Source organism: Hibiscus syriacus, unplaced genomic scaffold, assembly GCF_006381635.1.
Source record: "Hibiscus syriacus cultivar Baekdansim isolate YM2019G1 unplaced genomic scaffold, ASM638163v2 tig00116944_pilon, whole genome shotgun sequence".
NCBI lineage: Eukaryota > Viridiplantae > Streptophyta > Magnoliopsida > Malvales > Malvaceae > Hibiscus > Hibiscus syriacus.
The window spans coordinates 1157140-1184680 of record NW_024063479.1 but is presented as its reverse complement, the minus strand read 5'-3'; the positions used below and the strand labels follow the sequence as shown (position 1 = coordinate 1184680).

The window sequence follows — 27541 nt, the reverse complement described above, 5'->3', positions numbered from 1 at the left end:
AATAATTTTGTTGACTCATTTTTGTTAGTTACATGCATTTCACATTTAAATGATTATATTCTTGTATATTTTGTAGATTTGTTCGTTTATTAATTGCATGTGCCCAGTTATTATAGTTGACGGAGCACTTTTAAAAGGTCGATACCTTGGAGTAAAACTTATTAGCAGTAGCCATGGATGCTAACAATGGGATACTGCCAATAGCTTACGGGGTTGGAAAATCTGAACCTCTGATTCATGGACATGGTTTATGGGGCATCTTAGGGATTGCATAGTCCTATTAGCAATTGACAATCATATCCTAGGCAAACTCAATTGACAACGCTGTTAAAGGTGTTTCCCAGATGCTTTCATGGACTTTGTGGTGTTCATTTGTATAGAAATCTAAAATCAAGGTCTGCTGGTATAAAAAATCACAAATGGACATACTTAAAGGCTGTAAAAGCTTATCGGGAAGTGGATTTTAATAAGCATATAATTGTTAAGACGTGTTTTGCTCAGTGTGCTCAAACACTAGAAGATGTCGGGTTTGAAAGATGGTCAAGAATACATCAACTTGGAGCAAGATAGGTTTCATGACGTCTAATAGGCAATCAATCAACGCTCTAAGTCGTCATTCCCGGAAATTACCCATTACTACGTTATGGAGTTTTTTCGAGCCTCTATTCACAGTGGTACTACAAGAAAGAAACCATGCAGATATTATTTCTTTAAATTCGTAACTTATCATATATTTTACTAAGTATTATTTATTTAAATTTATAGGAACATTGGAACATCGTGTTACACCATGGACAGAAAAAAAGATAACGAAACGTGTTGTGAAGTCAACGTCATGGAGAGTTGAATCATGTTCAAACACTTTGTTTGAATTACTAGATAATAACTTAAATGGGCTTGTCGATCTAAATGCAAAGACGTGTAATTGTATGAAATGGAAAACATCTGGTTATCCGTGTGGCTATGTTATAAAAGTTTCTCTTCATCTAAACCAAGATGATTCAAGCGCATACGCTATGGATTGCTACACTACAGAAGTATATCGACAGACTTATGGCGAGATTGTCTACCCTATTCCACATCCTTCTGAGTGGGACATACCAGATGACTTACAAACAGTTTTACCACCAGCCATGGACAGAAGGCTACCTGGCCGACCAAAAAGTCACGATCGTATACCTTCTAAGGGTGAAGAGAAGAAGAGATCGACATGTAGTAAGTGCAAGGAAAGTGGTCATACAAGGTTGACATATGGATCACCAATGCCATCACAATCATCTTTTCCTCTACCAAAATATGGATCCTCATCAAAATCCAAAGCTCATATGGTGTCAAGCAAAAGGCAATCAAAATCGCAATCATCTTTAAAATCCCAATCACAACCGGCTTCACTTTTGGGACTGTAACTTAGGTTTTTTAAATGCAACGTTGTATTATGTGGATTTTATGTGTGAACTTTTAACATTTTCAGTTAGGCATGTATTAGTAACTTGAGTTTGAAAATTGCTATGATCTGTTCAGTTGTTATCACTTATTAGGCATTCATTTGACTATCACAACACGGAAATGACGTTCGCAATCATCTTAATGTCTATCGCAACGCGGAAATGACTATCGCAATGCGAAATGAAAATCGCAACGAGAGAATCACAATGCGAAATGAAAATCGCAATGAGAGAATCGCAATGCGAAATGAAAATCGCAACGAGGGAATCGCAAAGCGAAATGAAAATCGCAACGAGGGAATCGCAAAGAGAAATAAAAATCGCAACGCGAATTTAGTTTCGCGTTGCGATTTTAGTTTCGCGTTGCGATTCTCTCGTTGCGATTTTCATTTCGCATTGCGATAGTCACTTTTGCCTTCAACATAATGCAGATTGAAATCAACAAAATCAACCATTACATTTCAATCAATTAAACAAGCACAAATAAGAATTATGTTCACATCACATCTACTATTGAATCAACTTTTACAGCCATACATCATTTCACGCAGCTCACTTATGAGATTAAACCTGCAGAAACCAAACCATTTGCTCAAACAACACTTTCTACACATCTAAAACCTACAAACAGCAAATATTGAATTCTAGATACTAACCAAACACTTTCAAACCAAAGCCTATAAACTTACCAATTGTTTATGGACATTTTTATAACGCAGATACAGGTAGGCATCGTCTCGTATATATCGATCTAGCCATATAATACCGAAACCACAAGCCTACTGCAGCTCTATCTCTATCGGTGTGAAGTAGATACTTTATACTTCCTATGATCAAACGCTCCAACGCCAAGCATACGAGGGGACCACAATCCCCTCTGGGTCCTTTCGTTTATTGTGGTGCGGTCTCGTCTCTGCTAACTGTAATATTGAGCTTCTTTGGCTTCTTGTTTCTAGAACGAGTCCAATAATTTATCACATCCAAGAATTTAGCCAAATGAGAGCTCCATCCCTTAATAATATCTCTTAAATCAGCCAATGATATGTAATTTATCATGCTGTGATATACTATTGCCTTAAGGGATGGGAGCTGAAGCTCGACGAGAAGCCAATGTTTACGTTCCAAAATAGGGATAAACACCTGCAATCATAAGTAATAATTCTGCGCACTTATTTATGAATACCTTTAAACTCAATCTAAAATAAATACTAACCTTATCGACCTCCCACCATGCAGGATAAAGTTTAGCATGTCCATTGCCCAACGCAAATGATTCATCTCGTTTATTCTTCAAGTGAATGGTGTTAAAAGACGTCGGCATAATTGTATATCGTGTATTTCTTTTATTTTCCTTAAGTTTCCTAATTATTAGAAGACGTGACACCCACGCATCGATATGTGTTTTACAAAAAAATACATATTAGTAACTTACATAAATTTTAAAAAATAATCAAATTGAATATAAGAAAAATATAAGACTTACCCCTCCATCGAAATAGCCATTGTCTTCGACCCCTAATAATACGCCCCACCAAGACCGATCAAGCAACAAATAGATATCATCGTTGAGCTTGCATATGTCAATGAAACACCCCTGGCTCCGCTCATGTAGATAAAAATCAACTGCGGTCTTAGCCCAAAGGGTGTTATCCAGAATTGTATCCGGTAGTTGTCTCCTCTCCACTTCAGATACCGGAATGGTACTGGTCGGTAACTCATACGAGAGTCAACTCTCATCCATCATGTCCGGCACGTCAGAGGGTTTCTCAAGAATCTTACATATGACGCCATGTGAATCGGGCTCTTGAATGGTGGGAGGACCTCTTCAACGATGACAGGGCCTCTTGAACGGTGGGAGGGGACTCTCGAGGAATGATAGGGGCCTCTTCAACGATAGGAGTGGACTCTTGAGGGATGACAGGCGAGTCGGGCTTCTTCTTGCGGTGTCTTCGCACTATTGGGGTGTACGGAGACTTAATAGCACGTGCACGCCGTTTGATGCGTGAACTCTGTCGTGCAAGAAAAACCCGACGTAAAGCATCCACCTTATCGGGCCGCTAAATAATTAAATACAAAAAGCAGTAAATAAACACACATGATATTTAAATAGTGAAAACAAAGACAAATATGTTTCAAACTTGCATTGAATTCACCCAAGTCATTATTCTATCATAGTTCACAAAATGCATCAGATAACAAAGACAAATATGTTTCAAACTTGCAACACTGTCAACTTAGTATTTGTCTTTGTCTATTGATTGAAGTAAACAATTTTCAAGTTTCAATTTGCAGAAGAAGAATAGTTTCTGGAACTTAAAATCGCAAAGTGAAAAATGACTATCGCAACGCGAAATGAAAATCGCAACGCGAAACGAAAATCACAACGAGAGAATCGCAACGCGAAATGAAAATCGCAACGAGAGAATCACAATGCGAAATGAAAATCGCAACGCAATTATAGTTTCGCGTTGCGATTTTGTCGTTGCGATTTTCATTTCGCGTTGCGATTTTCGTTTCGCATTGCGATTTTCGTTTCGCATTGCGATTTTCATTCTCTCGTTGCGATTTTCACTTCAACCAAAAGACAAAACAGTGTTGCTAAATACTAACTTCAGAGTATTAAAGAATACACAGTTTAGCAGAATTGGCAGCAAACGAACAAATTTACTTTCAACCAAAAGACAAAACAAAGACAAATACTAACTTCACAGTGTTAAAGAATACACAGTTTAGCAGAATTGGCAGCAACCGAATAAATTTACTTCAACCAAAAGACAAAACAAAAGACAAATACTAACTTCAGTGTTAATAAACAGTTTAGCAGTATTGGCAGCAACCGAATAAATTTACTAAGCAATCTAAGTGAAATGGTTAATCTAAGTGAAATTACGAGTAAATTTATCATCAAGTTAAATATGGAAAATCTTAAACTTACCTCGTTGCGTAGAGTATGAACCTCATTCTGCAACGATACTACCATCTCACGTAGAGCGGCAACCTCACCACGTAAAGTAGACACCTCCACACGCCATGCATTATCGTTATCGCGTAGAGTACCGATCTCCTCACGCAAGGCATTGACCTCATCACATAACTCCCTTGACTCATCCTGTGGAGGTGGAGGTGGAGAACAGGGAGATAGAAGTCGTGGCATCTTTGCCGGTCGCCTATCATGAGGTGATGGGGAGAAGAGGCTCGATGATGTGACGGGATAGTGATGCTCTCGTTGTAGAGGTGTATAGTCGGGTCGATCAGGTGATGGCTCTGGGTGAGGTGATGGCTCTCGAAGTGGAGGAAGTGGAGGCTGCTCATCATTCGTGCCATCAAGAAAACGCTGACTAGCTTGCCACCAATCAGTGGCAAGCTCAGCCTCCGTGGGTGTCAGTCTCATTAATGGAGTGTTGGCCTCCTAAAAATATAAAAACTCAAACAAAGTTAAACGTCTACTATTAATAACTTGTTTATATATGATAGTATTTGTGTTAACTTACATTATTTATTGTCGCATATGGTATTAAGTCTTCCTAATCCAACAAACGTTTCATCTTCCAGGAAATAGCCCTAGGAATATCATTTGAAGTTTTTAATGCATATGTCCGCATGCTAGGGAAAGCCTCAAATATCCAAATCTACAAACAATATAATAACAAACATTAGTAATTGTTAAATAATTAATTATAATTTTGAAAACATTATATAGAAATTCTTACCTTAAAGGCCCAAACAAAGCCTGACAAAGTGTATTTCGACCCATCGCCACGCAAACTTTTGCGGTCATCAAAGGCAGACGACAACTTAGTCCAGGTAGCTTTCCATATATACGAACCCCACGGAAACAGATTCCATGCATTTAGGTCCTCTACCAATAATATTAGCTCCTGAGGAATAGGTTGTCTGGCCTCTCTGCCTAAAAAGCCGGCATACAAAAGTACTAGAAGGCATACTCGGACAACATCGACGTCATTCATCCGAGTAAAACCATCTTTCTTATTAAACAATTTCTTCAGGTCATCGACGTGTAAGTTCGGCTTCTCTATTGACTCATCAGGAAAAACCTTGGATAACCATGATGGGCGGGTGATATGACGAGTGTACCGGCCTATATCATCGTGTCCGAATCGTAGACCAGTGATTAAGCAGAACTCCTTCCGCCCAAAACAAGTATACGCCGGTGGAAAATGAAACCATATCTCTTCCTCACCACGTTGTATACTGTCGGGTAGATCGCTAGTCATGGTCTGAAGCCACAAAATGGGTCAAATTAGCATCTCCACCCGGATGCTGTACTCTCAGCCATGGCCCGAAGCAGGTTTCCTCAAACAATTTTCTTTGTGCAGGTGAAAGCTTCGAAGCAATTGTAGTGACTAGGCTAACTTTATTCCTTAATGTCAATGAAGCCGAAAAAAATTTCTACAAAAACAATAAACATACCAAGTTAGATATACCAAAAACTACACTGTGAAGATATACCAAAAACAATAAACATAAATAGTAGTTTATTCTTGAAACTAAAATTTGCAACACTGTTTTGTCTTTTGGTTAAAATGAAAATCGCAACGAGAGAATGAAAATTGCAACGCGGAAATGACTATCGCAACGAGAGAATCGCAACGCGAAATGAGAATCGCAACGAGAAATGAAAATTGCAATGCGATTTTGGTTTCGCGTTGCGATTATCTCGTTGCGATTTTCATTTCGCGTTGCGATTCTCTCGTTGCGATTTTCATTTCTCTCGTTGCGATAGTCATTTTCGTGTTGCGATTTTCATTTTCATGTTGCGATTTTAAGTTTAGAAACTATTCTTCTTCTGCATTACTTCAACCAAAAGACAAAACAAAGACAAATACTAACTTCACAGGGTTAAAGACTAAACAGTTTAGCAGTATTGGCAGCAATCGAATAAATTTAATAAGAAATCTAAGTGAAATGGTTAATCTATTATTGAAATTACCAGTAAACTTATCATCAATTTCAATATGAAAAACCTAAAATAATGCAAAATTTTCAAAATAAAAATAATTAAAAAAAACTAACCATCGGAGGTTGATTTTTCATTTCTGAATGATTGTGAGGGATTTCTGACCGTGAATGGTTGTGAGGGATTTCGCCGGCGATGGGGACAGAAATCTTCGGAGATGGAGACGGATTTCGCCGTAGAGAGTGAGAGATGGAGATGGGACTGAGTTGTGATTTTAGGTTTTAGGTTATGAGTTACGATTACGGGATATACTGTGGACGGTTCAGTTTCCGATATATTAATATATTCGTGTTTGGAATTTAAAAAAAAACACGCGTTAATATGAATGGCGCTATGTAAATCGCATTGCGATAGTAAGATTTGCAATGCGATTACGTAAATCGCAATGCGAATACGTAATCGCATTACGAGTTTCCTAATTCACATTGCGATTTACGTAATCGCATTGCGATTTACGTATTCGCATTGCGATTTAGGAAAATCGCAACGCGAATTTGGGAAATCGCAATGCGATAGTCAGAATCGCGTTGTGAATCTGGAAACTGATTTGCGATACCGGAGATCGCGTTGCGAATTATCGATCGCATTGCGATTTAGTTGGTCATTTTGGCAAATCTAAAAAAAATTGGTTAAAATCGTATATTATAAGGTATTTTTGGTTAGTGAGGTTATTTTCTCTATTTTTAATTTGAAAATTATGATTCATCCTCAAACTTCAGTTTAATTTTGTCATTAATTATTGATTGATAATTATAAAAAAGGTAAAATGATATTTTTAATCTCATAGATTTATAATTTTTATAATTTACTTTTTACTTTTTATATTATTAAATACAGTACTTTAATAATTATTAATTTAATAGGATGAGATATTAAATTTCTTAAGTAAGATTGAAATTCAAATCTTAACATTGTAAATTAACAAATTAACCGGGGTTCAAATTGACCAAAACTTTTAATTTCATCATTTTAATTTAAAATAAAATATTTATTTTATGTTTTTCTTCGATTGATTGGATACTGATCCTAATCAACTTACAAATAAACTTGTACGTCAATAATTTTAAATACATCATTTAAAATAAAAAACTAATAAAATAAAATTTCTTAAACTATTTTTTGATGGAAGAAATAAACTCGAACTCATTTAATGCTTTTTAATATTTTTAATAGTTAAAAGGTATATTGTTCTTTCTTGAAATATTAAATTCGAATAATTACGTATGTGAAGTCTATACAAAATTAATAATAAAATGTAATGAACGAATAGTCTTATAATCACCTCAAATTCTGCACAAAACACAGAAACATTCTGATGAATTATTTAAACAAACTGAAATGGTTTATAGATATATTTTAAAATTTTAATTTTTTTTTTCTAAAATTCAACTAATCAAATCAAATGTTATCCCATCCAACGATAAATTTGATGATAAAATAAGAAATATTAAATAATAAATCCTTGGATGTTGAATAATATTTAAATTCTCACAATTTAAATATTTTTTTATTTATGATTTAATTTTACATTTTCAATATATCTTGTTAGAAATTTACTCTTTCCTTGCGTCCCTGCATGATTTTAAGGTCACGATGGCAGTTCCCTTGCCATTGTTTACATTTTCAAGCTGGTAAAGCAATGGAACAAAATCCAATCTTTTTAGTTCATATTCACATAAACTAACCAAGAAACAAGTGCATTTGCAGAATTAGATGTAATGTTGACTTCAAACTAAAGAAATCTCTAATTGTTAAGGTAAAAAATAAACCCTACGATCATATCTTATATATCCGGCGTCTCGTACGGGACTCGTACGAACAACTGACCGTGCAGGGTAACCACAGCCGACGTCTGATGTGGATCGATTCTTGATGGCAGGCTCACAACCTGGACACATTGCATATGATTAATGCACACGAAAAATGGTTGTCCAGGGAATTGATATTGAAACAGATGATAGATGGCTACACTACATTGAAATTTCATCAAGTCGAACTAACCTTTTTGAAGGGTGTGACACCCCAAGGATTATCGGGTTGCATCGGTTGACCGGATATAACCAAGCGTCCGACTGGATCGGACTGAACATGCACCTGATTCATTTTAAAGCACATATGGTAATCCATCAACAAAAATCAACACAATCCATATGAAGTTAAAAGGAAAATGGATTCAGCAATTAATGCCATTCTTATTGGGATCCTCTTCCGTACTAGACTAAATTATGAATCGTACCGAGAAGGATAGAGATCTCGAGATTAATCTACCTAGCTAGTTGCAATCCTGGAAATTTACCAAAAAGATCATGATCGTGTGGAACATGTATAATGGCCATGCTAATGCAACTTAGCACATTAAGAACTCTACTAACGACCTAAGTGGTCAACCATGATATATTAGCTTATTTCAACGGCCTTGAGTTTTTCTGCATTATTCCTTTAGAGTTCAAGCCTTACTCCCTCAGGTCGATGACCACGGAGTCACTTGAGCATCGAAATAGATATCCTAGTAAAGTTCCATTGTAGTAAAGTAACTAACCCTTCGTCTAGAAGGAAAAGTCTCTTCTAAGTAAGCTTTACCTCTTGAAATCACGCAATTTAGAAAGCATAGAAAGCAAGATAGTAGACGTGAAACAGAGAACTGTCTAAAGATATACGAACCTCCTCACGAAGAAGCCCGGGAATCAAAGCATATACCTCATAGCAGTCAACCTGTGAGGGGCAGAGAGTCATGTATGATAATAGTAAATTAGTGATGTATCTTATAGGATGTATAACATTAACCTAAAAATAACATGAGAAAGACTTACAGTTTTTTGCACGTTAACCTTCACCCAATCAGCTGGGGCTCCGATATCGACAACCATAGTATCCAACCTGCCAAAAGAATGCCTAGTTTTGGCACCTTGAAATGTCAAGATACCGTTTCATATGCATGATAAAAAAGGGGGAAAATAAGAATAAGTAATTTGCGATCATAACTGTCGTTTAGTTGCTTTAAGTTGAGAAACTTGGGCACTAGGCTCCATGGTGGATGGCTTTTTACGCTTTAATAAACCTGAGACATTAACCGAGTCTCATAAATAAAGACAATTGTGGGCATTGTAGTAGCTGAATGTGCTAGGCCAAGCATATTAGGGAATACCAAAATTTTTTTGTCTGTCACTCTTGAGTGTTGGACTAGATGTCTTGTCCTAGAAAATTCGAAAAATTGCATAAAAAGGGCATGATCAGAGCAGACAAAAAGGAAAAAAGCAAAAAGATTAAACAACGCAGTAAATTCATATAGCTTAGATGGTCTTCAGAAACCTTGATGATTGGATGACAGACCTCACCGTTATCGAGAACACGTTGAGAATGCCAGCTTTGCATGGCACGAGCAGCAGCATCTCTCTTTGTCCTACCTGATCCAGGAGCTTGATTACTACCGGCCTACAAAAAAAGTAATATAAATCACTGGATATATATATAGGATTATGAAATAATTGATCAAGACAAATTCCAATCATATTACTAAGTATATGATTAGGGTTAAGGATACCCTGCGTTTAACACCGTAATTTCAAAACCGGACTTATCTATCGTATCATTGCACAAGCCAATATAGCTGTCAAAACACGTGCGTGAATAATTACATATTATGATACCCCTTTGCAGCTTTGAACAATATCCAGAATGTTTTTCCATGAATTGTGAAAGCACCTAAATATTTGATTCCCTCTTAAAAATCTCTATTCCCATAGATTGAACACGTGTTACGAAGAAAATTAAAGCATGCCTTTTAGGGAAGATCTACCTCCATGACTCCTTTCTCTTACCAACTTGGGCACCAACGGTTACTTTAACGACAGCATTTTTGGTACATTGTCTTAGTAAAGTTATTATCATTTCAAAATGAGGCAACTTTTTATATTTAATAGCCAAAATCTCGCTTGTTCACCGCGGGAACTCGTATAAGTTACTTGAAAGACAACAGGATAAACATAAAACACGGCTTCAACAAACAACATTGATGTTGAAGCTGATCAGCAAGCATATATACCTGTGTTTCAACCCCGTTAGGCTCCACAAAGGGAGCATCTGAGTGAGGGAGCATGCCACCATGTATTTTATGCCTTTCATACTCGAGTAGTGCCTGATAAATTTATGGAACCAAATTACAGGATAACCATGTGTTAAATTAACAAATAAAGAAAACAAAAGTTAGAATTAACGGAGAAAGGCCTTGGAGTTACAGCCTTAAATCACAAGGTATGTGTTCTTTCAATCTAAAAAGGAAATTATCAGTTAGAGCAAAACCTTCTCATAAAAGATTCGGAATGTCCATGACACTGTAGTGCAAGTCCTACACCAAACACACACACACACACACACACACACACACACACAATAAAGGCACCTCATTAACAAAATTTATTCATAACTATATTTAAAAAAATACGAGTAGCAGATTTATTTTTCAACCATACTTCGGGGGATTAAATGATTCACCGACTTGCCTCCACAATTTGCATGAGGTCACCTACAAAGTCCACAGCACGGTTAAAAAGGCAAGTCAATAACTCTGTCTTATTCTTAACCATAAATGAAATTTTTTTTCTTGATCATCATAAATAAACACGACAACTAAACTAATCATAGATTACCGGTTGCGTCAAACCAGAATAACTACAATTCAATGTCAAGATGCAAACACTACATGTACTTGGAAACCAGAATCAGGAAAACCACATATTACCAAATAATTAAAAGATTCATATTATATTCCGTTCTAGTTTTCGCACTTTGAATTAAACCGGCCATCCTTTGTACAAGCTTGTTATGAAATTGTAGAAGATTTTGGCAGAGATAGTTTTCAGAACTTAGGGCAAACCTGTTCATAGCCCCCCAACTTAATGACAGCTCTCCATAACCTGTAGCCGAAGGGGAAATAGTGAAGAAAGGTCAGCACAAAGGTTTAGTTTTTCGACGAAGAAAGAAACAGTTTGCATAAACACAGAACTCGAAAGTCTTACTTTAGCAAATTCAGATCCTCCTTGTAAAACTTAGGGTGTTTGAATTCAAGGTTCTTCTCCTTGTAAAAAGCTTCAACCTCCTTCACAAAAGCTGCTTGCTCCTCCTCAGTGTCCGACCCCGAATTGTCGAAGCATAAATTGGGATTTGACAAAGACAATGGGGTATTAATCTCCCTTTCTGTAGATAAATCCTTCAATGGCACCCCATTGTCAAGGCCATGGTCATCATCTTGGGGTTTCTGGTCAGAGTTGGGGCTTCCACTAAGTCCATTATCATGTGAATGCACGAGGCCAACATCATCATCATCATCATCATTTCCAGCACCATCCATCTTGGTATCAGTTTCAACTAAAGATTTGTCCTCAACATCCTTAAATTCAACATCAACACTTCCCTCGGGCTTTAATTTTTCCTCATTTCGAGCACCAGTATCATCGACACAGAGAGTTTTGCCGGTGTCTTCAACTGCTTGTTGCTGTTCCACTGAATCCGGGTTGTCACCGACCGGCTCAGCCTGCAATCTCCCGTCATCTTCTTCAAGTTTTGTAAGTTCTTCAACTTGAACTTGGCCTTTCCCTTCACCAGCTCCAGTCTCAGCCTCCATAGGAGCTTGACACTCAGCTTCAGCCTTAGAAACAACACCAGTTTCAGCTTCTTCCATAACTGGCTTTGAATCATCCATTTGAGTCTCAACAACAGTATTAGTCACCTTTTCAGGATCCTAAACACCAAAAATGGAGAAAACAGAAAAAACCCATAAATCAAAACACTTTTCTCTAAACAAAAAGCCAATCACACACACACACACAAAGATCACTCCTTTTTTTGTCATCATTTATATTACGACATAAAAGAAACAAGTTGGTTATACTCACATCCATCCCTTTCTTTCCGGGTTAGCCACAAAACAAAAACTTTTAAACAAAAAAAAAACCTGCAAAAAAAAAGCATGAAAAAGAAACAAATGTCTAAAACATAAACCCAGAGAGATAACGGCATTGATAAACCCTAAACAAAACGGTAAAAGGAACTCACTTGGTGAGTTTGTTGGGAGGAGTGAGTCAAGGACTCAACTGCGAGTTGAACACTGGGTTAGGACTGGCATGGACCCTGGGTTTGGAATATTAAAAAGAAAACAAAAATGAAAGAAGATACATGAACAGGGGATAATTGACCTGTTGAACTACAAAACAAAAATTTAGAGATACTGTTGAGGTCATTAGTGGTATTGTCTACTTGTTAATGTGAAAATTTTATCTAAAACTAAACCATCCAAATGAATTGTTAACCCTTGAAAAGTCTTAATGGGCTTCAGCCCAAGACCAACAACATATGAAGTCTATGTGCAACATTTCTTGTTCTTTAATGTATCTATGGGACAAACTGGATCGTATGGTGACCTAAACATTAGAGTAAGCAAAACTTTATTCGATTCACAAAATTGATTTTTTCTACTTGATTCGACTCAAATTGAATTTGAATTATAATTTTATAAACTCAACTCGAAAAAAATTCAAATTTGAATTCGGATAGCTCAAAATTTTTAATAATCAGAGGATTGATTTTCAAGTTTGAGTCGAGTCTCTAATGATATATGTATAATAAATATGAAGAAATGTATATGTATTGTATATGTTTATAGAAAACTGTTTAAACCGGAATCAATAGTATCATAATATTATAAATATTTACAATTATATTTAAACATAAACTCGAATAACTCGACTCGACTAAAAAAATTCAAATCAAGTTTGAGTTATAAAATATGACTCTCTCAACTTGAATTACTTGAAACTTTTTGACTCAACACAATTGAATGCTAACCATTGCTAAACATGATTAATTTTCTCGTTACTTTGAGTTTAGTGAGTGTTGTTGGAGAATTATTTTCAAAAGATAATATGTATAACGCTATCATTTTAAATTCTAAAAGGTTTTCTTTTTATTTCTTTTATGCGAAATCAATGTATTATGCTTCTTATAGTTAGTTTGTCTTTTTTTTTCAGAGTGTACGGCGTGACATCCTCCGTCATCTAATATCGTGACACTTTTGTCACATGCATTCATGATTGATCCACTCTATTTATTCTGCATGTTAGAGGAATTTGATGTAAAATTAAACAGTCAATGAATCATTTTAATATCATTTGTTAAAATATCGTTACTCTCTTTTTTAAAGATATATTTGATATGATGTGTGCGATATTGCTTTTAAATTCTATGACTTTTTATTTTTCGGAGTGAGATGCCCTCTAATAACGACATGTTTGCGGAGTGCCCTAAATTAGTACATACATACACACATATATTATAATGCTTTATGTGAACTTTTCAGTGAAACAACATAAACAAATTTCTTAATCCAAACCATTCAATTCAAGAACCGAAATTCTACTCCAAGTAAAGAGTGTAACACTAAATTATAAGCATTGGGTTAATTGGAAACAAAAATATCAGTTCATAAACAGCAGAAGGCAGTAATAAAAAGACCCTAAATGAAATTATATATATACAGAAATGATGATAAGGCAAGAAGAGGAAACTGACCCTACGCCCCCACTGAGATAAAAGCTGAAAATTTTCACGGGTATTCCACTTAAAGGCAAGGAATTGAGTTGTTGTTGATGAACTTGAATTGAAGTTCGGAAATGGGTCAAAGAATTTACCATTATTTGCTTACGGGTGGGGCAGATTCAGACAATATCTGCGGATTTGCCCGCATTTTTTTTTACAACTTTTGTTTGTTTCAGCAACTCGACTCTGTAGAAAACTGGGAACTCATTCATGGATGTTCTGCTTTTTGTACTTCTTCAAGGGCTTGTGAGTATCCAGGTTCCATGGCCGAAGGGTATTGAGGTTTTTGAGCCCATTTATATGGTTTTGAATTTTGGACTTAATTTCTGGATTTTCCCCCCAACTAAATCTGTTACTTCAGAATGGATATTTTTGACAAGGAAAATGATGCCAAAAAAATGAAAAATTCTGGATTTAGATAAAACTTTTCTAGATAGCTATGGATGACAGAAGTTATAATCATAAAATTACTCCTTAATATATATATTTTTAATTTAATTTATATTTTTTGTGAGTGTGGAGTTTGATCTACAATCCTTTAAAATTTGTCTAATTACGTTCTTTAACTTTAAAAAATTCAACTGCTAAGTTTTCAATAAAATTACTACTACAATATTAAATCTTTAATAAGGTTAATATAACATTTCCATGTAGTAAAGTAAATATACTTCATGTTATTTTTTTAAAAAAATTTAGTATTTTTTTTTATTTTCATAATTCTTAAATTATTTGTTAACATGACATATAAGATAAAATGTCATGTTACCACTGTCGGAACCGCCTTTCGGTTGGGCCCCGGAATTGAGCTTCGACTTGGATGAATTAGGTTAGGAGTCGCCACCGATCATTTATTTTATTAAAAATGGGTTGATCGGATACATTATCTCTTACCTGATCTGTGTCTTACCAGAAATGTGTCAGGCTCGGGAGTCGGTTACGGTCAAGGAAGGATTAGCACCCTTAACCGCCCTTTCGGTAGTATGTAATTTTCAGTTGTCTTTAATTAAGAAAGTTGTAAATTTACATTAAAATGTAAAATGACGATCCAAATCACTTACAATTGATTGATGAAAATACCCTTAAGATGTCGTGAAAAGTGTTTAAAAAAGGTAAATTAAATAATATGAATAAAATAAACAAAAGAGATAGATAAAATAAAAATAATAAAAAACCAAACAAATAAAAAATGAAAATAGAATAGAATTTGAATTAAACAAAAAAAGAATACATGCACATAGCGATAGGGAGAAAACAAAAAAAAGAAAGTGGATTATAGAATATAGACATACTGGAATATTGATAAAACAAACAGAAATATAAAAATAATATACATGTGTACAAATAAATAAAATACCTAAAAACATAAAAAAAATAGAATAATAAATAAGGAAAAAGAAACAAATAAATTAAAATAAGAAATGAAGAGGCCATAAAATGTTTTAAGAAAAATATATATAAGTAAAAAAATTAATATATCAAAATAATAATAATAATAATAATAATAATAATCGGTAAAACTAATAAATAAAAACAATGAAAGGATTAGAATGAAAGGATTAGAATGTAAGGATTAGATTGAAAGAGAACAAAATTTTAAGGCCAATTTTACAAGAAATTCGAAATTGGAATTGATTTTAGGGCCAAATCAGAGCTGTATAAAGCGAAGAGGGACCAAACTGGAGATTTCACCTTTAAGTTATGAAAACGTGTGGGTCTAGGGGTTAAAATGGGTAACACGCGGGTCGGTTCGGGTTTCATGGGCCTCGCATAAAGGCCAAAAATTTTATAATTTATTTCATTTTCTCTCTTCTCTCGCCAAAAACATCTCTCCCTTCTCTCAAAATGCTCTCCTTTGTTCTTCACAAGTGAAGAACATGAACCAAAATTCCCAGAAACCGGCGGTTGCTCCGCCTCGTGCCGCCGATCATCGGCGGGCAAATTTTTTTTTCTTTTCCAAATGCTTTCTTCCTTTCTTTTCCAAAAAATCAAAGCTTTTTTAAAACCGAGCTTTAGGGAAGAGTAGATCTAAGAAAATAGTTTTGAGAACAAGGCCTCACTTTGCTCATTGGTCGAAAAACACTTCATTTGGTAGTTTGAAACGAAGACAACATGAAAGCAATGACATGCAAGCCACCAAAACGAGGAAAGGTATGAATTTTCACCTTTTGTTCTTCTCTCGAAATATTGCTAAAAAGTACTTCGAATGTTCTGTTACTTCGGCTATAATTTGCTCGAAAACTTTGCTTGTATTTCGTATTTCCAAAATCCGTCCCCTTACAAATGGATGATTACATTTATTTATAGCAAAAGAAAATCCTATTTTTAGGAGTTCAAAACCTAGTAAAAAGACTAATGCTTGGTTGTTTTTGTTGAAACACGTTCGTTGGCAGTTGTTTGCTTGTTGAGGAGTTCACGGCGTCGAGAAAACCGACCAAGAGAAGCGTGGGTGGCGAGGATTCGAACGGCCAGAGATGCGACACTAGGGTTGGGGGTCCTGCTAGAAACCTTAAGTATCCTTTGTTGTGGACCGTTATATCTCATCTAGGTCCAACGACCATTGTTGCTGGCGGCTGGGACAAGCTAGGGTTTTACAAACCCTAATTTCTTGGGTTTGACTTACCAACTGGGCTCCAGGTCTTGGGTGTAACGGGCCGCTGGACTCCTTGTGATTTATGGGCACCAATTGGGCCTGAAAAGAGAAAAAAGATGTAAATAAATATATTATATAGATGAACATATTATATAATATAATTTATAATATAAATATATATTATATAATATAGTAACGTTTGAAGGATAAAATTTAGTGTCTTCAACCACAAAGTACACATGAATTATAATATATTTTGTCACGTTAAAAATAATTGATAAATAATATAACATAAAAAAGTACTCTTATTTAACTGAACAATCACTTTGATATTATATTTTTCTCGAAAGAATATCGATATTGACTCATACGCCTTTAGCCAGTATAAATACTGAATGATTCATGAAATTTAAATACACCCTTTTAATTTAATTCCAAAAACAATTTTTTCCCACGTTGGTGGATCCCCCCCCCCCAAAATGTGGAACAGTAACTAGTTTCTTATTTTCTTCTCTAACTGAAAATTAACTCATATTTTTAGTCTAAATTATGAATTTTACACCTATATAAAAATATAAAAAATTAATCCAAATATTTTAATTTTATCAAAAGTTTGCATTCCTACTTAAAAAGAACTAAAACGTTGGTCTAATTATATAACGCTAATAAAATTTTGTATTAAATCATTGACCTAAAAAAACCTAACAATTTAATAGAATCTGTAAAAATCTATAACTCAACAATTCACATACACCAAATTAATAAAAAAATCATTGATATAATATGAAAAGTGAACTAAAATTTGATAAATTAGAATAAATAGACCAACTTCGTAAAGTTTTAAAAAATCATAATTAGACCGGCAAATTTTGCGTTGCTATTAGCAAAAATAGTGATTACTAATGATTTTGTGCTTTCACTCGGTTTTCCTACAAGTGAGTGAACAATCACTTGCAAATTGATCTTTTCCAACATTATCATTACAGATCTGAATTATAATTAAAGAAAAAGACCCAGTCGAGCTTTGATCACTACCCCAAACTTATCAAAGTAAATTTGTTTAATAGCACAGTGAAATAACTGTGACATGGTAGACCCAAACATACATATGCCATATCCTTACCAGTGCTTCTTCTCAGCTCACAGGAAGGCGTCCTTTTCGAGCAACTTTACTACCTTGGGCTGATTGTTGAGCTGATTGTTGAGCTTTGCCACATCAATCGGAGTCTTTCCGTCCATATTTTGGAGAGTTCTGTTATAAGAGAAAAAGGTTGCATTACAGGGGAAAATAAGTCGATACGGCATCAATGGTTTACAGTCAATTCAATGTACTTACACAGCAGCGCCGTTCTTCAATAGAAGGGCCACACAGTCTTTCCGTCCATAACCAGCTGCATAATGGAGTGCAGTATTCTTGTTCTTGTCCAAAGCATCCACTGCTGCTCCGGCTTCAAGAAGGATTTGAGCGCATTTCACCTAATATAAAATCGAATGTGTATTAGCTTTATCCACCCAGACAATGGACAATGATAATGATCTCTTGGGTAATGCAACAGTACGAAAGGAAAAAGGGGTTCAGTTAGAAAATTATTTTACCTCACCATATCCACAGGAAAAATGAAGTGCTGACCTTCCCTCTGAATCTTCTTCATCCTTGTCAGCACCAGAATCTAGTGCAGCTTTTAGACCCTAAGTCATAAATACAGTCGAGAGTTTATAGACTATCTTTCGAACGTGAAGAAGATAAGTACAAAGTGTTCATTGAGCCATACCTCAACATCACCAACACTGGCACAATGATGTACAATAGATTCATCCTCATTTCCTTCTTCATCACCTTCATCTGCAGCAGAGTTACCAGCAGAGGTGGCTGCATCTCCAGAACCAGCAAAATTCATTGCTTCACCTAACTTCTGCAGAACATCTTTATCATTCCAGTACCTAGACCAGAATGCTTTTCTTTATTAGTAATTTAGCAAAGAAATGGTTGAATGTAGACATCCTAAATGCATTTCAAAGAAGAAAATGTTACGCCGACAAGCTTATGATATTATCTTAATCTCCTAGTAATTCGATCAATCACCTCATCATTGCTGCAGGACCGCCATTCTCTATTTCTTCTAGAATATGTTTCAATGATGGATCTTCTTTGATTTTTGACATCCTTTCCTCAATCTGGTCTTTGTGTTGTGGATTAGTCAAACTCTCAAGCATGCTAGACATAGCTGGATCCTGAAGAAAGACAAAACTCAACTTCATCTACCATACATAAAATCAGCTAAAAAAAACCATAAATCCGCTTAAACAGGTAACTGGGTGCATATATACCTGCATTAATGCATTACCAAGGCGCTCTGCCATGGTCATAAACTGAGGATTCTGCATAACCTGCTGCATGGTTGAATGGTACTGCTGTGGGTCGAACTGTGGAATACTCTCTTCTGCTGCTGCCCCTTGAAATGTTTTAGTGAGCTGCTCCGCCATTTGGTTAAATGAAGGATCTTTTGCTATCTGCTCAGCTAGTTCCTTGATGCTTGGATCCTAACCGAAGTGGCCAACAACCACAAGTCAAAAGATTAAAATGCATTGAGATATAAAGACAAAGTTGTTACGGCCACCAAAAGGAGAATGAATATGAGACTAATGTCAGGCTCAAGTCGGTTGCTAGAATAACAAAATTTAGAACCAACCCATACCTGAATTGACTAATAGGTCCAAGATCCGAACACAAAGTAATACAATCTAAAATGGCCTGATCCAACCCAAACACCTAAGAAATTGAGCTAATACTAAAAAATAATTAAAATTATATTTTAAAAAAAATTGTATTTGTCCAAGCTCAATGACACTCGACTTGAAAATTACCTGAAGCCGTAACAACCAGAATGTAAAACAAATCGAGCCCTAAATCGAGCCCTAGTATAAGTACAACTGCAGACTGATTTACAAGCTTTATCCAAGCTACAAGATTATCAGTGGATGTTATATTCTGTAAGTTCCCAGCCATTAAGTACACTACTGAAATAGTCAACCAATCAGATTAACCATAAACTTCATGACATTATACTACTGAAGCAGTAAAAAGGACATAAGAAAAGATGAGCTATGTTTCTCATTCAATGAAACAGTTCATAACAATCCAAACAAGAATTAAAATAAAAGGAGAGAAGCTTACATTAAGAATGCCACTCATGGCGGAGAAATCAAATGGATTCGGTTGGGCAAACCCTGGTTCAGGCATAGTGGCAGGTGAAACTCCACCCTGTACTGGTTTTGTTTCTCCGCTGTAGCTTTTGCCAGATTTCTCCTCTAAGAACACAAAAGCATAAAAGAGAAACAAACTTCACAACCAAGCGAAATAGGTATTAACCAATGTTAATCCTCAAAAGAAATGAAGCTAGTCAATCCCAAACAATAAAATCCCAAACACAATTATAATTTATAAGTACTGAACTTAGTATTACCAAAAGGAATATAATACACAGTCACAAAGCACTAAGCAGTATTGACAATAACGAGGAAAGATAGCTTTCTTGTTCGGATTCGAAAACAATATCAATTCAACACCAAGACATGGTACTAAAACAGGAGTAATTAGAATAATCTGCACTAAATCAAGTCAACCGCCCATTAAGAAATAATGAAACGGAGCTCCAATAGATCTCAGAATAAATTAGTACTACTAAAAGGAATACAATACACAATTGCAAAGCAGTATAGATAATAACGAGGAGGGCAGTTCGCTTTCTTCTTCGGATTCAAAAGCAATATCAATTCAGCACCGAAAGATAGTACTAAAACAGGAGAAATTAGAATAATCTGCAACACTAAATTAAGTCAACTGCCGCCGATTAATATATAATGAAACGGAGCTCAAATAGATCTCAGAATAAACTAAGAAATCTAATTCAAAACAAAAGAAATAAAAAACATAGAAAAAGAATCCGAGATTGAGCTGACCAGTACCAGTGGATTCCTTCTTCGAATTGGAAGCCATCGGAGCGACTAGCTGAATTGAACAATTGAAAAACAAAATTAAAAAATAGCTGCAAATTAGAATTTCAAGAAATTTGAAGAGAAATTAGCAGATAATTAGAAAAAATAGATTGAAATTAAACCTCTTGATTTTGAGGTTTTGGTTTCGGTGTAACCAGAGAAAGCGAAGATATATATATATATATATATATATATATCCAAAAAAAATCATCTTTTTAATTTAATATTCCCGATCAGTCATCGATCAGACTATATTTCTCGATCTAACATCTTTTGCAGTAAGACGCATCCTGCACCGCGTTATACGCTGATTTGGCGCCACGTGGGTAAGGCGCGCCCCAACCTGAGGTGCGCCTTATGTTGATAGGTTGGTAATTAAAGGTATGACGCGACGCAAGGGCCGCGCCTTACCTATGATTCTGACACGCGTCATAAAGGCGCGGACCCTGACCCGCACTATACCCTTAACTACCAAATTACCCCTGCCCGTTCACACCTATCCCTCCCTATAAATATCCCAATTCTCAATCACTTTCATCATACTAAACCCTCTCAACTTCTCTCAAATACTCTTATATTCTATTATTAAGGTATATTTTATTATATTTAGTTTTTTTAGTAATTTATTTAATTATTTTAATTGCTAAATATTTTATTTAATTAATTTTTTTTACAGATATAAAATGGAAGGCGGTCTACTTTGGTTGGATGAAAATCATATATCTCGACACTTTACTGATACGGTAACATTTTAATGTTTTAATTTAATTAATTAATTTATTTAATGCATTATTATTAGTTTAAAAATTAATTTGTGTAATTATTTATTTTTTAGGAGAGAGACCGTATATTAGATTCTTTTATTATGAACCTTAAGTTAGTTATACCTACCCGTGTAATGTTGTATTTAGTAGAGGCTGTATTTGGTCACCTAGGTAGATATCAGGATCACTGTAAGATAGAACCAGACCTTATTTCTGCCTTAGTAGAGCGGTGGAGGCCGGAGACCCACACATTCCATCTTCCGTGCGGAGAGTGCACGATCACGCTTGAGGATGTTTATATGCACCTGGGGCTTCCGGTGGATGGAGGTGTGATATCAGAGATAACTTCCGGTTCTTGGACTACTTTGTGTTGGGTTAGTCTAGGACGTGTCCCGGAAAATTTTAACGGTGGACAGATACCGTTAAATTGGTTAGATGCTAATTTTCAGGAGTTGAGTGAGAACGCGTCTGACAATGAAGTTAAACAGTATGCACGAGCATGCATACTGCAGCTGATAGGAGGGTTGCTAATGCTGGACAAATTGCGCAACCAAGTTCACTGTATGTGCTTGCAACATCTTGGCGACTTTCATCTGCCCGGATCACTCAGTTGGGGCTCGGCAGTTTTTGCTTGCCTGTACAGGGAGATGTGTCGAGCCATTGACTACATGCGTAATGCTATCGGCAGATGTCTCCTGCTGCTGCAGTCTTGGGCATGGTATCGATTGCACTTTTTATGTCCCGTTGTCAAGAACCCATTCGTATTTCTGCTACTCCTGAGGTAATTATAAAACTGATTTTGTATATTAATAATTTTATACAATGAATAAGAAATTATTTTTCTTGAATAGGTGGTCTACTGATAGGAAAAATCATCAGGAGCTACCTGATGATTTAGAAAAAAATTAGGGTGTTAATCGATCAGAAGGCTGGCACACATGTATGAATTTTAATGTTTAAAAATCGATTTTAGATTATAGTTATATAATTAGATTAATATTTTGATAAAAATTATATATATTTGTTTTAGTTTGAATGGGTGTCATATTCTACTGATGATGTGAGGGCGGTGATCCCACCTGAGTTGAGGGGCCCATCAGATGTTTGGATGGCAATGATCCCCTTGATCTGTTATGCGACCGTCGAGTGGCACTCCACTGATCGCGTGCTCCGGCAATTTGGTTGTTTTCAACCAATTCCGGAAGCACCTCGCAATATGGACGAGTTGCATAGCACAGATAGACGCGGCAAGACAGATACATATTGGCTGGTGAGGCATCAAGCGTGGGTCGTGTTTTGGGAGGATCAACATCGGCGCCTTCCCCATAGAGAGTCCATTTTACTTGACTTCTTGATGGTTGCTGACGGTTATTACGAGTGGTTCAACAGTAACGGCAAACCGTTTCTGCTTCCCGAGGATGCACGAGGGCAGACCTTTCCATGACGTCGACAGAGACGTTCACCGACACAACACTATCGTCCCCTGACTCGTGGACGGAGAGCAGGTGCTTCCGGTTCATCCTCAGCTGCACCAGCAAGACCTTCACAGCAGCCACCACAACCATATATGATGCCGCCACCGCCTTTCAATTACCAGATGTCGCCGCCGCTATTCCCTTACCCGATGCCGCCGCCGCCACCATCACCTGGTTTTATGACCCCGCTGCCACCACTGTCACAGATGACCCCTCCTGGAGGCTATTATGGGTCTATGTTTACAGATCCGACTTGGGTTCATATGCTGGATATTTGGCGGGTTCAACCTCATTACCCATGGCCGTAGCATAGACACCTCCTGTAACACCCCCAACCCGTACCCGACCCGGATACGAGTCTGAGGTGTCACATTAACTACTCAAAAACATTTACTTTTACAAAATACCCAAGATTCAATTTGATATTTCTAATAAAAGCATTTATTTTCTATGATATAAAACATATGCTTTTACAAAACTGATAAGAGTGTATATAATACAAATCTTTTAATTACATGCCAACTAAATTCTATATATAACAAAATAAATGTTATTCATTTAGGTTCTGATCTGACCTTCGGTAAGGAGAAACTAACCGGTCTTGCTCCTCTTAGCTTCTCTTCCTGCTTTCCTGAACCTACGTGTGAAACACTCACACGCTAAGTCATAGACTTAGTGAGACATATAAATACATATGTAAATTATCAAATGCATGTACATATCATGTAATACAACATCATACTGGTATACATACTTTTTCATGTAACAATTACATACACACATGCATGTCACCATTTATATTTTCTCATACTCTTGTATGATTATCCTTTCTATCTCTTATCTCTTGTTCATATGATCTCTTATTTTCATATTCTATATCTTATAACATGTTCTTACATCATCATATGAGTCCTTGATATTCATTCATTTATATATACATTAACATATATTCATGTACATCCCATAACAAATGCCATAACCCATAACACACATTCTTTCCTATGACGTATACACACATTCACATATATCATCATATAAAACATGTAACACATTTCTCATTGCAACTCACTGTTATCGTTATCTTTTTTTGTTAGCCCGTGCACACTACTGAGAACTTAAGGTATGCGAGTACATAGAGGTTGTGCACTATTCTGTCACCACAGCTCGTATAATTCCCACTAGGGGCGCGTAGAATTTGTCTCGAAGGACCACGTAGATGTCCCGAAGGACCACTTATAACACATATGTCCCGAAGGACCACTATGTCCCAAAGAACCGCGTAGACCCTCGACTCTTGGCATGCCAACTATACCTATAACTCTCATAACACACATGACATGGGCATTATCTTTTACCTCATTACACATTCACATATTCATATCACATAGTCACGTAGTTTACTTTCACGTAGCATTTTTCCATGAAATTCACATTCACGTATCACATAACTTTCCACTTGTACTTGTATTCTTTATTTTTCATATAGCTCATAATTATGATTCTTATCTCATAACAAGTATTCACATCACTCATATAACATACATAGCATATCGTGTAACGTTCTCATAAAAACACATATGAGTCATATCACTTTCACATATATTTTATCATATATCTTATCTCTTATGATCATATAACCTATTATCACACATACATGCATTCACAAGGTTCACATATAAAGATACATTCGACAATTAAACCTATGCATTTACTCATATACTTCTAGCACCATATTATTACAGGATCATTCTCAGGTACTCTTAAACATCATATCATACTATACTTATATTATTGTACTCATGTCATCTAGTATTGGAATTAGACTCATCGCAAGTCTTAATTCCATAAACATCATGTACACTTAATATCATGTACTCACCTGGTCTCACTAGTCAATATCGATCTGTTATCTTTTCCTTGATCAATCTTATTTGCCAAGTTCCGGAACTTGTTTAGGCTATGTATCTACATAGTAATTCATTGATACTAATCAATATACTAATTAATATATTCTAAACTATCATTTCTTGGGCTAAAAGAAGAGCCATTTTCATCTTTTAATGAAGGTATACATCGATGCACCACACCCTGCATCGATGCATAAATCCTATTCGATGTTTACATTTAATGGGGTGCATCGATGCACTACTTGTGTATCGATGCACTGATGGCATTCGATGTTCGTATTTTAAAAGAGTGCATCGATGCACTTCAGGTGCATCGATACACCTTGAACAATTTCTGGGATTTACCCTTGATGCATCAGTACACATTTAATGTGCATCGATGTACATAGCCCAAAATTCCAATTTATACCTGAAATTCCACTCTTTTCAGCTTAATTACTTCATATATGATCCCATTTCTTATTCTTAACTTACATATGCATGTTTAAACTCATTTATATTTATTTATCTCGTCTTTAACCTTAATATCATCTCCTCTTCATTAACTTCAAGAATCATACCAGATTTTCAACATGTTTTAAAACTCATTCTATCACTTCACATCTCTTAATTTAACCCTTGACAAGTCAAATTCAACTTTAAAATCTATTAACTCATTCTATTTCAAAAATTCACTTAAAAACTCATTTTCTTTAATCTCTTCTATATCTTTCATCTTGTTGCTTTAGAACAAATTAAGCTTTCCTTAAGCTTAATTATCCTCTAATGATCATAACCCAGCCTTAAAATCAATAATTAATCCACAAGCAAAGAAACTCACCTTTGAGCTTGGAGACACGGGAGGAAGAAGAAGAAGACTGAAGAATGCTCTGGAGAAATTATCTCCTTCCCACATGTTTATTACCCTTTATAAAGGGAAATAAAATCTTTCCTAAAAAATGACCATAATACCCTTGTTACTTCAAACTTTGTTATTTAAATCCAACATCAATACTTTTCATTTAAATCCCTAAACTTTCAATCTTTTCTGAGATTGGTCACTAAATTACCAAAAATTATATTTTGGTCATTGACCCGACTTTTGGGATGTTACACCTCCTGTACAGTTTTCACACTCAGCGATGTCTGGGTTTTATGAGTTTTCCCAGTTTTCGCAGGCCGGTGGGATAGTCAGTCATACACCTCTAGGGTCCTTATTCTATGGAGGTGCTTCATCGTCATCAGCTACTCATGTACCTACTCAGGACGACGACGACAACGACGATGATGGTGATGTTGATGACAACGAGGAGTCACAACCAGTGATACGAAGAAATCCTCCTCGAGACCGACAACCACCGCCCTGTGGAACACATTCGCGTCGCAGGCATCGATAGATTTTTTTTTTATTATATTTGTATTTAGTTTATTGGACTTTTAATTGTAATTTTTTATTATTTCTCATTTAATACTTAACTTTATTTTGTTAAATTTGTTGGATTTTTTAATGTATTTCAGTTAATTTTGTTTATTATCATTTAATATCAGTTATTGTAATTTGGTTATCATTTACCATTTAATACTTATTGTAAGTTTGTTGTATTTAAAATTATTTTGAAATACCAAATTTTTATCAGTTTGATAAAAATATAATGATTGTGTTCGATAACTTTCTTAAGTTTGTCACTTATTATCTCTTTTATTATAATCACATATAATGCAAACGTTCAATCTCGTATTATTGTATCATTTTTTTAATCTTCATCAGCGATTATCGAATGACATTAACTTGAAGTAAATGCAAATTAAAGTACAAGAATTATTATTTGATAAACAAATACATCATTTCCTCATCAATTGTTACTTGATAGCAACAGAAGTGGACACGTTTTTCTAGTGTGTCATGGGTTTCTACAATGCCCACATCTTCTGTCTTATCTAGATCTTTCTCGAATATCCATATCGCAATGAATTCGATTGATTTTGGACGACCACGCTCCCTCAATAAACTCGAATTTGGTACAATCGAAAGCCAATCTTGAACCTCATCAGGGTCTTTGCCATTACCTATGGGGGGAAACTCAAATTCGTATACCTTAAAAACTTCAGATAGTAGGTATACGGGATCCAAAAAATGGTTATAGTCTTGACGTGTATGCGAGCAAGCTGCTATCACATGAGAGCATGGATACTTCAGAGCTTGAAAAAACCCGCAGTCGTACGTTCTGTCCCTTAGATTTACTCTTAATGACACAACTCCAATCCCTTGAAGAGGTTGCAGCAACTCTGTGACACGAAACATATCATGCCTTCTAGAGAAGCTTGTTACAGACATTCCATTTGACGCAGAAATTTTTTTCTGTATATCTACAACTAATATAGGGTGATAGACATGACCGCCTTGTATTCAGGTTTGAGCTTGTCCCCCGAGCTTCGCAAAAAGCGCCCCCAAAAGAAAATATGCAGTCTTTACCAAAGCCGCTACTGGTAAATGACGTGCACCCTTTAAGGTCGAATTGATTGCCTCTGCCAAGTTGGTCGTCATGTGTCCATATCGATATCCACCATCATATGCGTTCGTTCACATTTCTTTATCGATGAGGCTGATGTAATCGTATCCTTCCTCGTTCTTCGCCCTAAAATCTTGAAGCATTGATTCAAATGTTCGAGGAAGTAGTTCGTAACCTGATCAAAAATGTATAACTTACTAACTTGCTTTCTTTGCAAAATTAAAACGATCGAAAGAAAACAAACTACATCAGTTTCACTTACCCATGCGCACAATTAAATGACGCTCATCATTCTTATTGTACCTTC

General features: G+C 35.8%; 2 protein-coding genes across 2 annotated transcripts; both read right to left on the bottom strand.

Moving 5' to 3' along the window:
* Positions 1 to 8066: 8066 nt before the first annotated feature.
* Positions 8067 to 12542, bottom strand: LOC120188327 (AT-rich interactive domain-containing protein 5-like). The gene is made up of 14 exons (XM_039191780.1): positions 12475 to 12542; positions 12315 to 12373; positions 11439 to 12160; positions 11297 to 11336; positions 10893 to 10945; positions 10723 to 10768; positions 10466 to 10558; positions 9733 to 9855; positions 9569 to 9617; positions 9406 to 9481; positions 9234 to 9315; positions 9085 to 9135; positions 8425 to 8517; positions 8067 to 8311 (listed from the first exon to the last, which is right to left on the bottom strand). The coding sequence occupies exons 2-14, from the start codon at positions 12318 to 12320 to the stop codon at positions 8207 to 8209; spliced, it is 1539 nt and encodes a 512-aa protein (XP_039047711.1). The 5' UTR covers positions 12321 to 12373; positions 12475 to 12542; the 3' UTR covers positions 8067 to 8206.
* Positions 12543 to 17521: 4979 nt separating this feature from the next.
* Positions 17522 to 20774, bottom strand: LOC120188334 (ankyrin repeat domain-containing protein 2B-like). The gene is made up of 9 exons (XM_039191785.1): positions 20722 to 20774; positions 20570 to 20612; positions 19779 to 19912; positions 18932 to 19144; positions 18687 to 18835; positions 18376 to 18544; positions 18200 to 18292; positions 17940 to 18079; positions 17522 to 17855 (listed from the first exon to the last, which is right to left on the bottom strand). Exons 2-9 carry the CDS (start codon positions 20598 to 20600, stop codon positions 17744 to 17746), a joined length of 1041 nt encoding a protein of 346 aa, XP_039047716.1. The 5' UTR covers positions 20601 to 20612; positions 20722 to 20774; the 3' UTR covers positions 17522 to 17743.
* Positions 20775 to 27541: the final 6767 nt, after the last annotated feature.

Excerpts from the sequence above, each read along its gene's own strand:
- LOC120188327 (XM_039191780.1), bottom strand. Across the intron at positions 11,337-11,438 it reads GAGGATCTGAATTTGCTAAA|GTTATGGAGAGCTGTCATTA; the intron begins GTAAGACTTTCG and ends CTTCGGCTACAG. Across the intron at positions 9,482-9,568 it reads TGACAGACAAAAAAATTTTG|GTTTATTAAAGCGTAAAAAG; the intron begins GTATTCCCTAAT and ends TTAATGTCTCAG.
- LOC120188334 (XM_039191785.1), bottom strand. The coding sequence starts at position 20,600 with ATGGCTTCCAATTCGAAGAAGGAATCCACTG. Across the intron at positions 19,913-20,569 it reads TTCGAAGAAGGAATCCACTG|AGGAGAAATCTGGCAAAAGC; the intron begins GTACTGGTCAGC and ends TTGTGTTCTTAG. Across the intron at positions 18,836-18,931 it reads TTGGTAATGCATTAATGCAG|GATCCAGCTATGTCTAGCAT; the intron begins GTATATATGCAC and ends GTCTTTCTTCAG.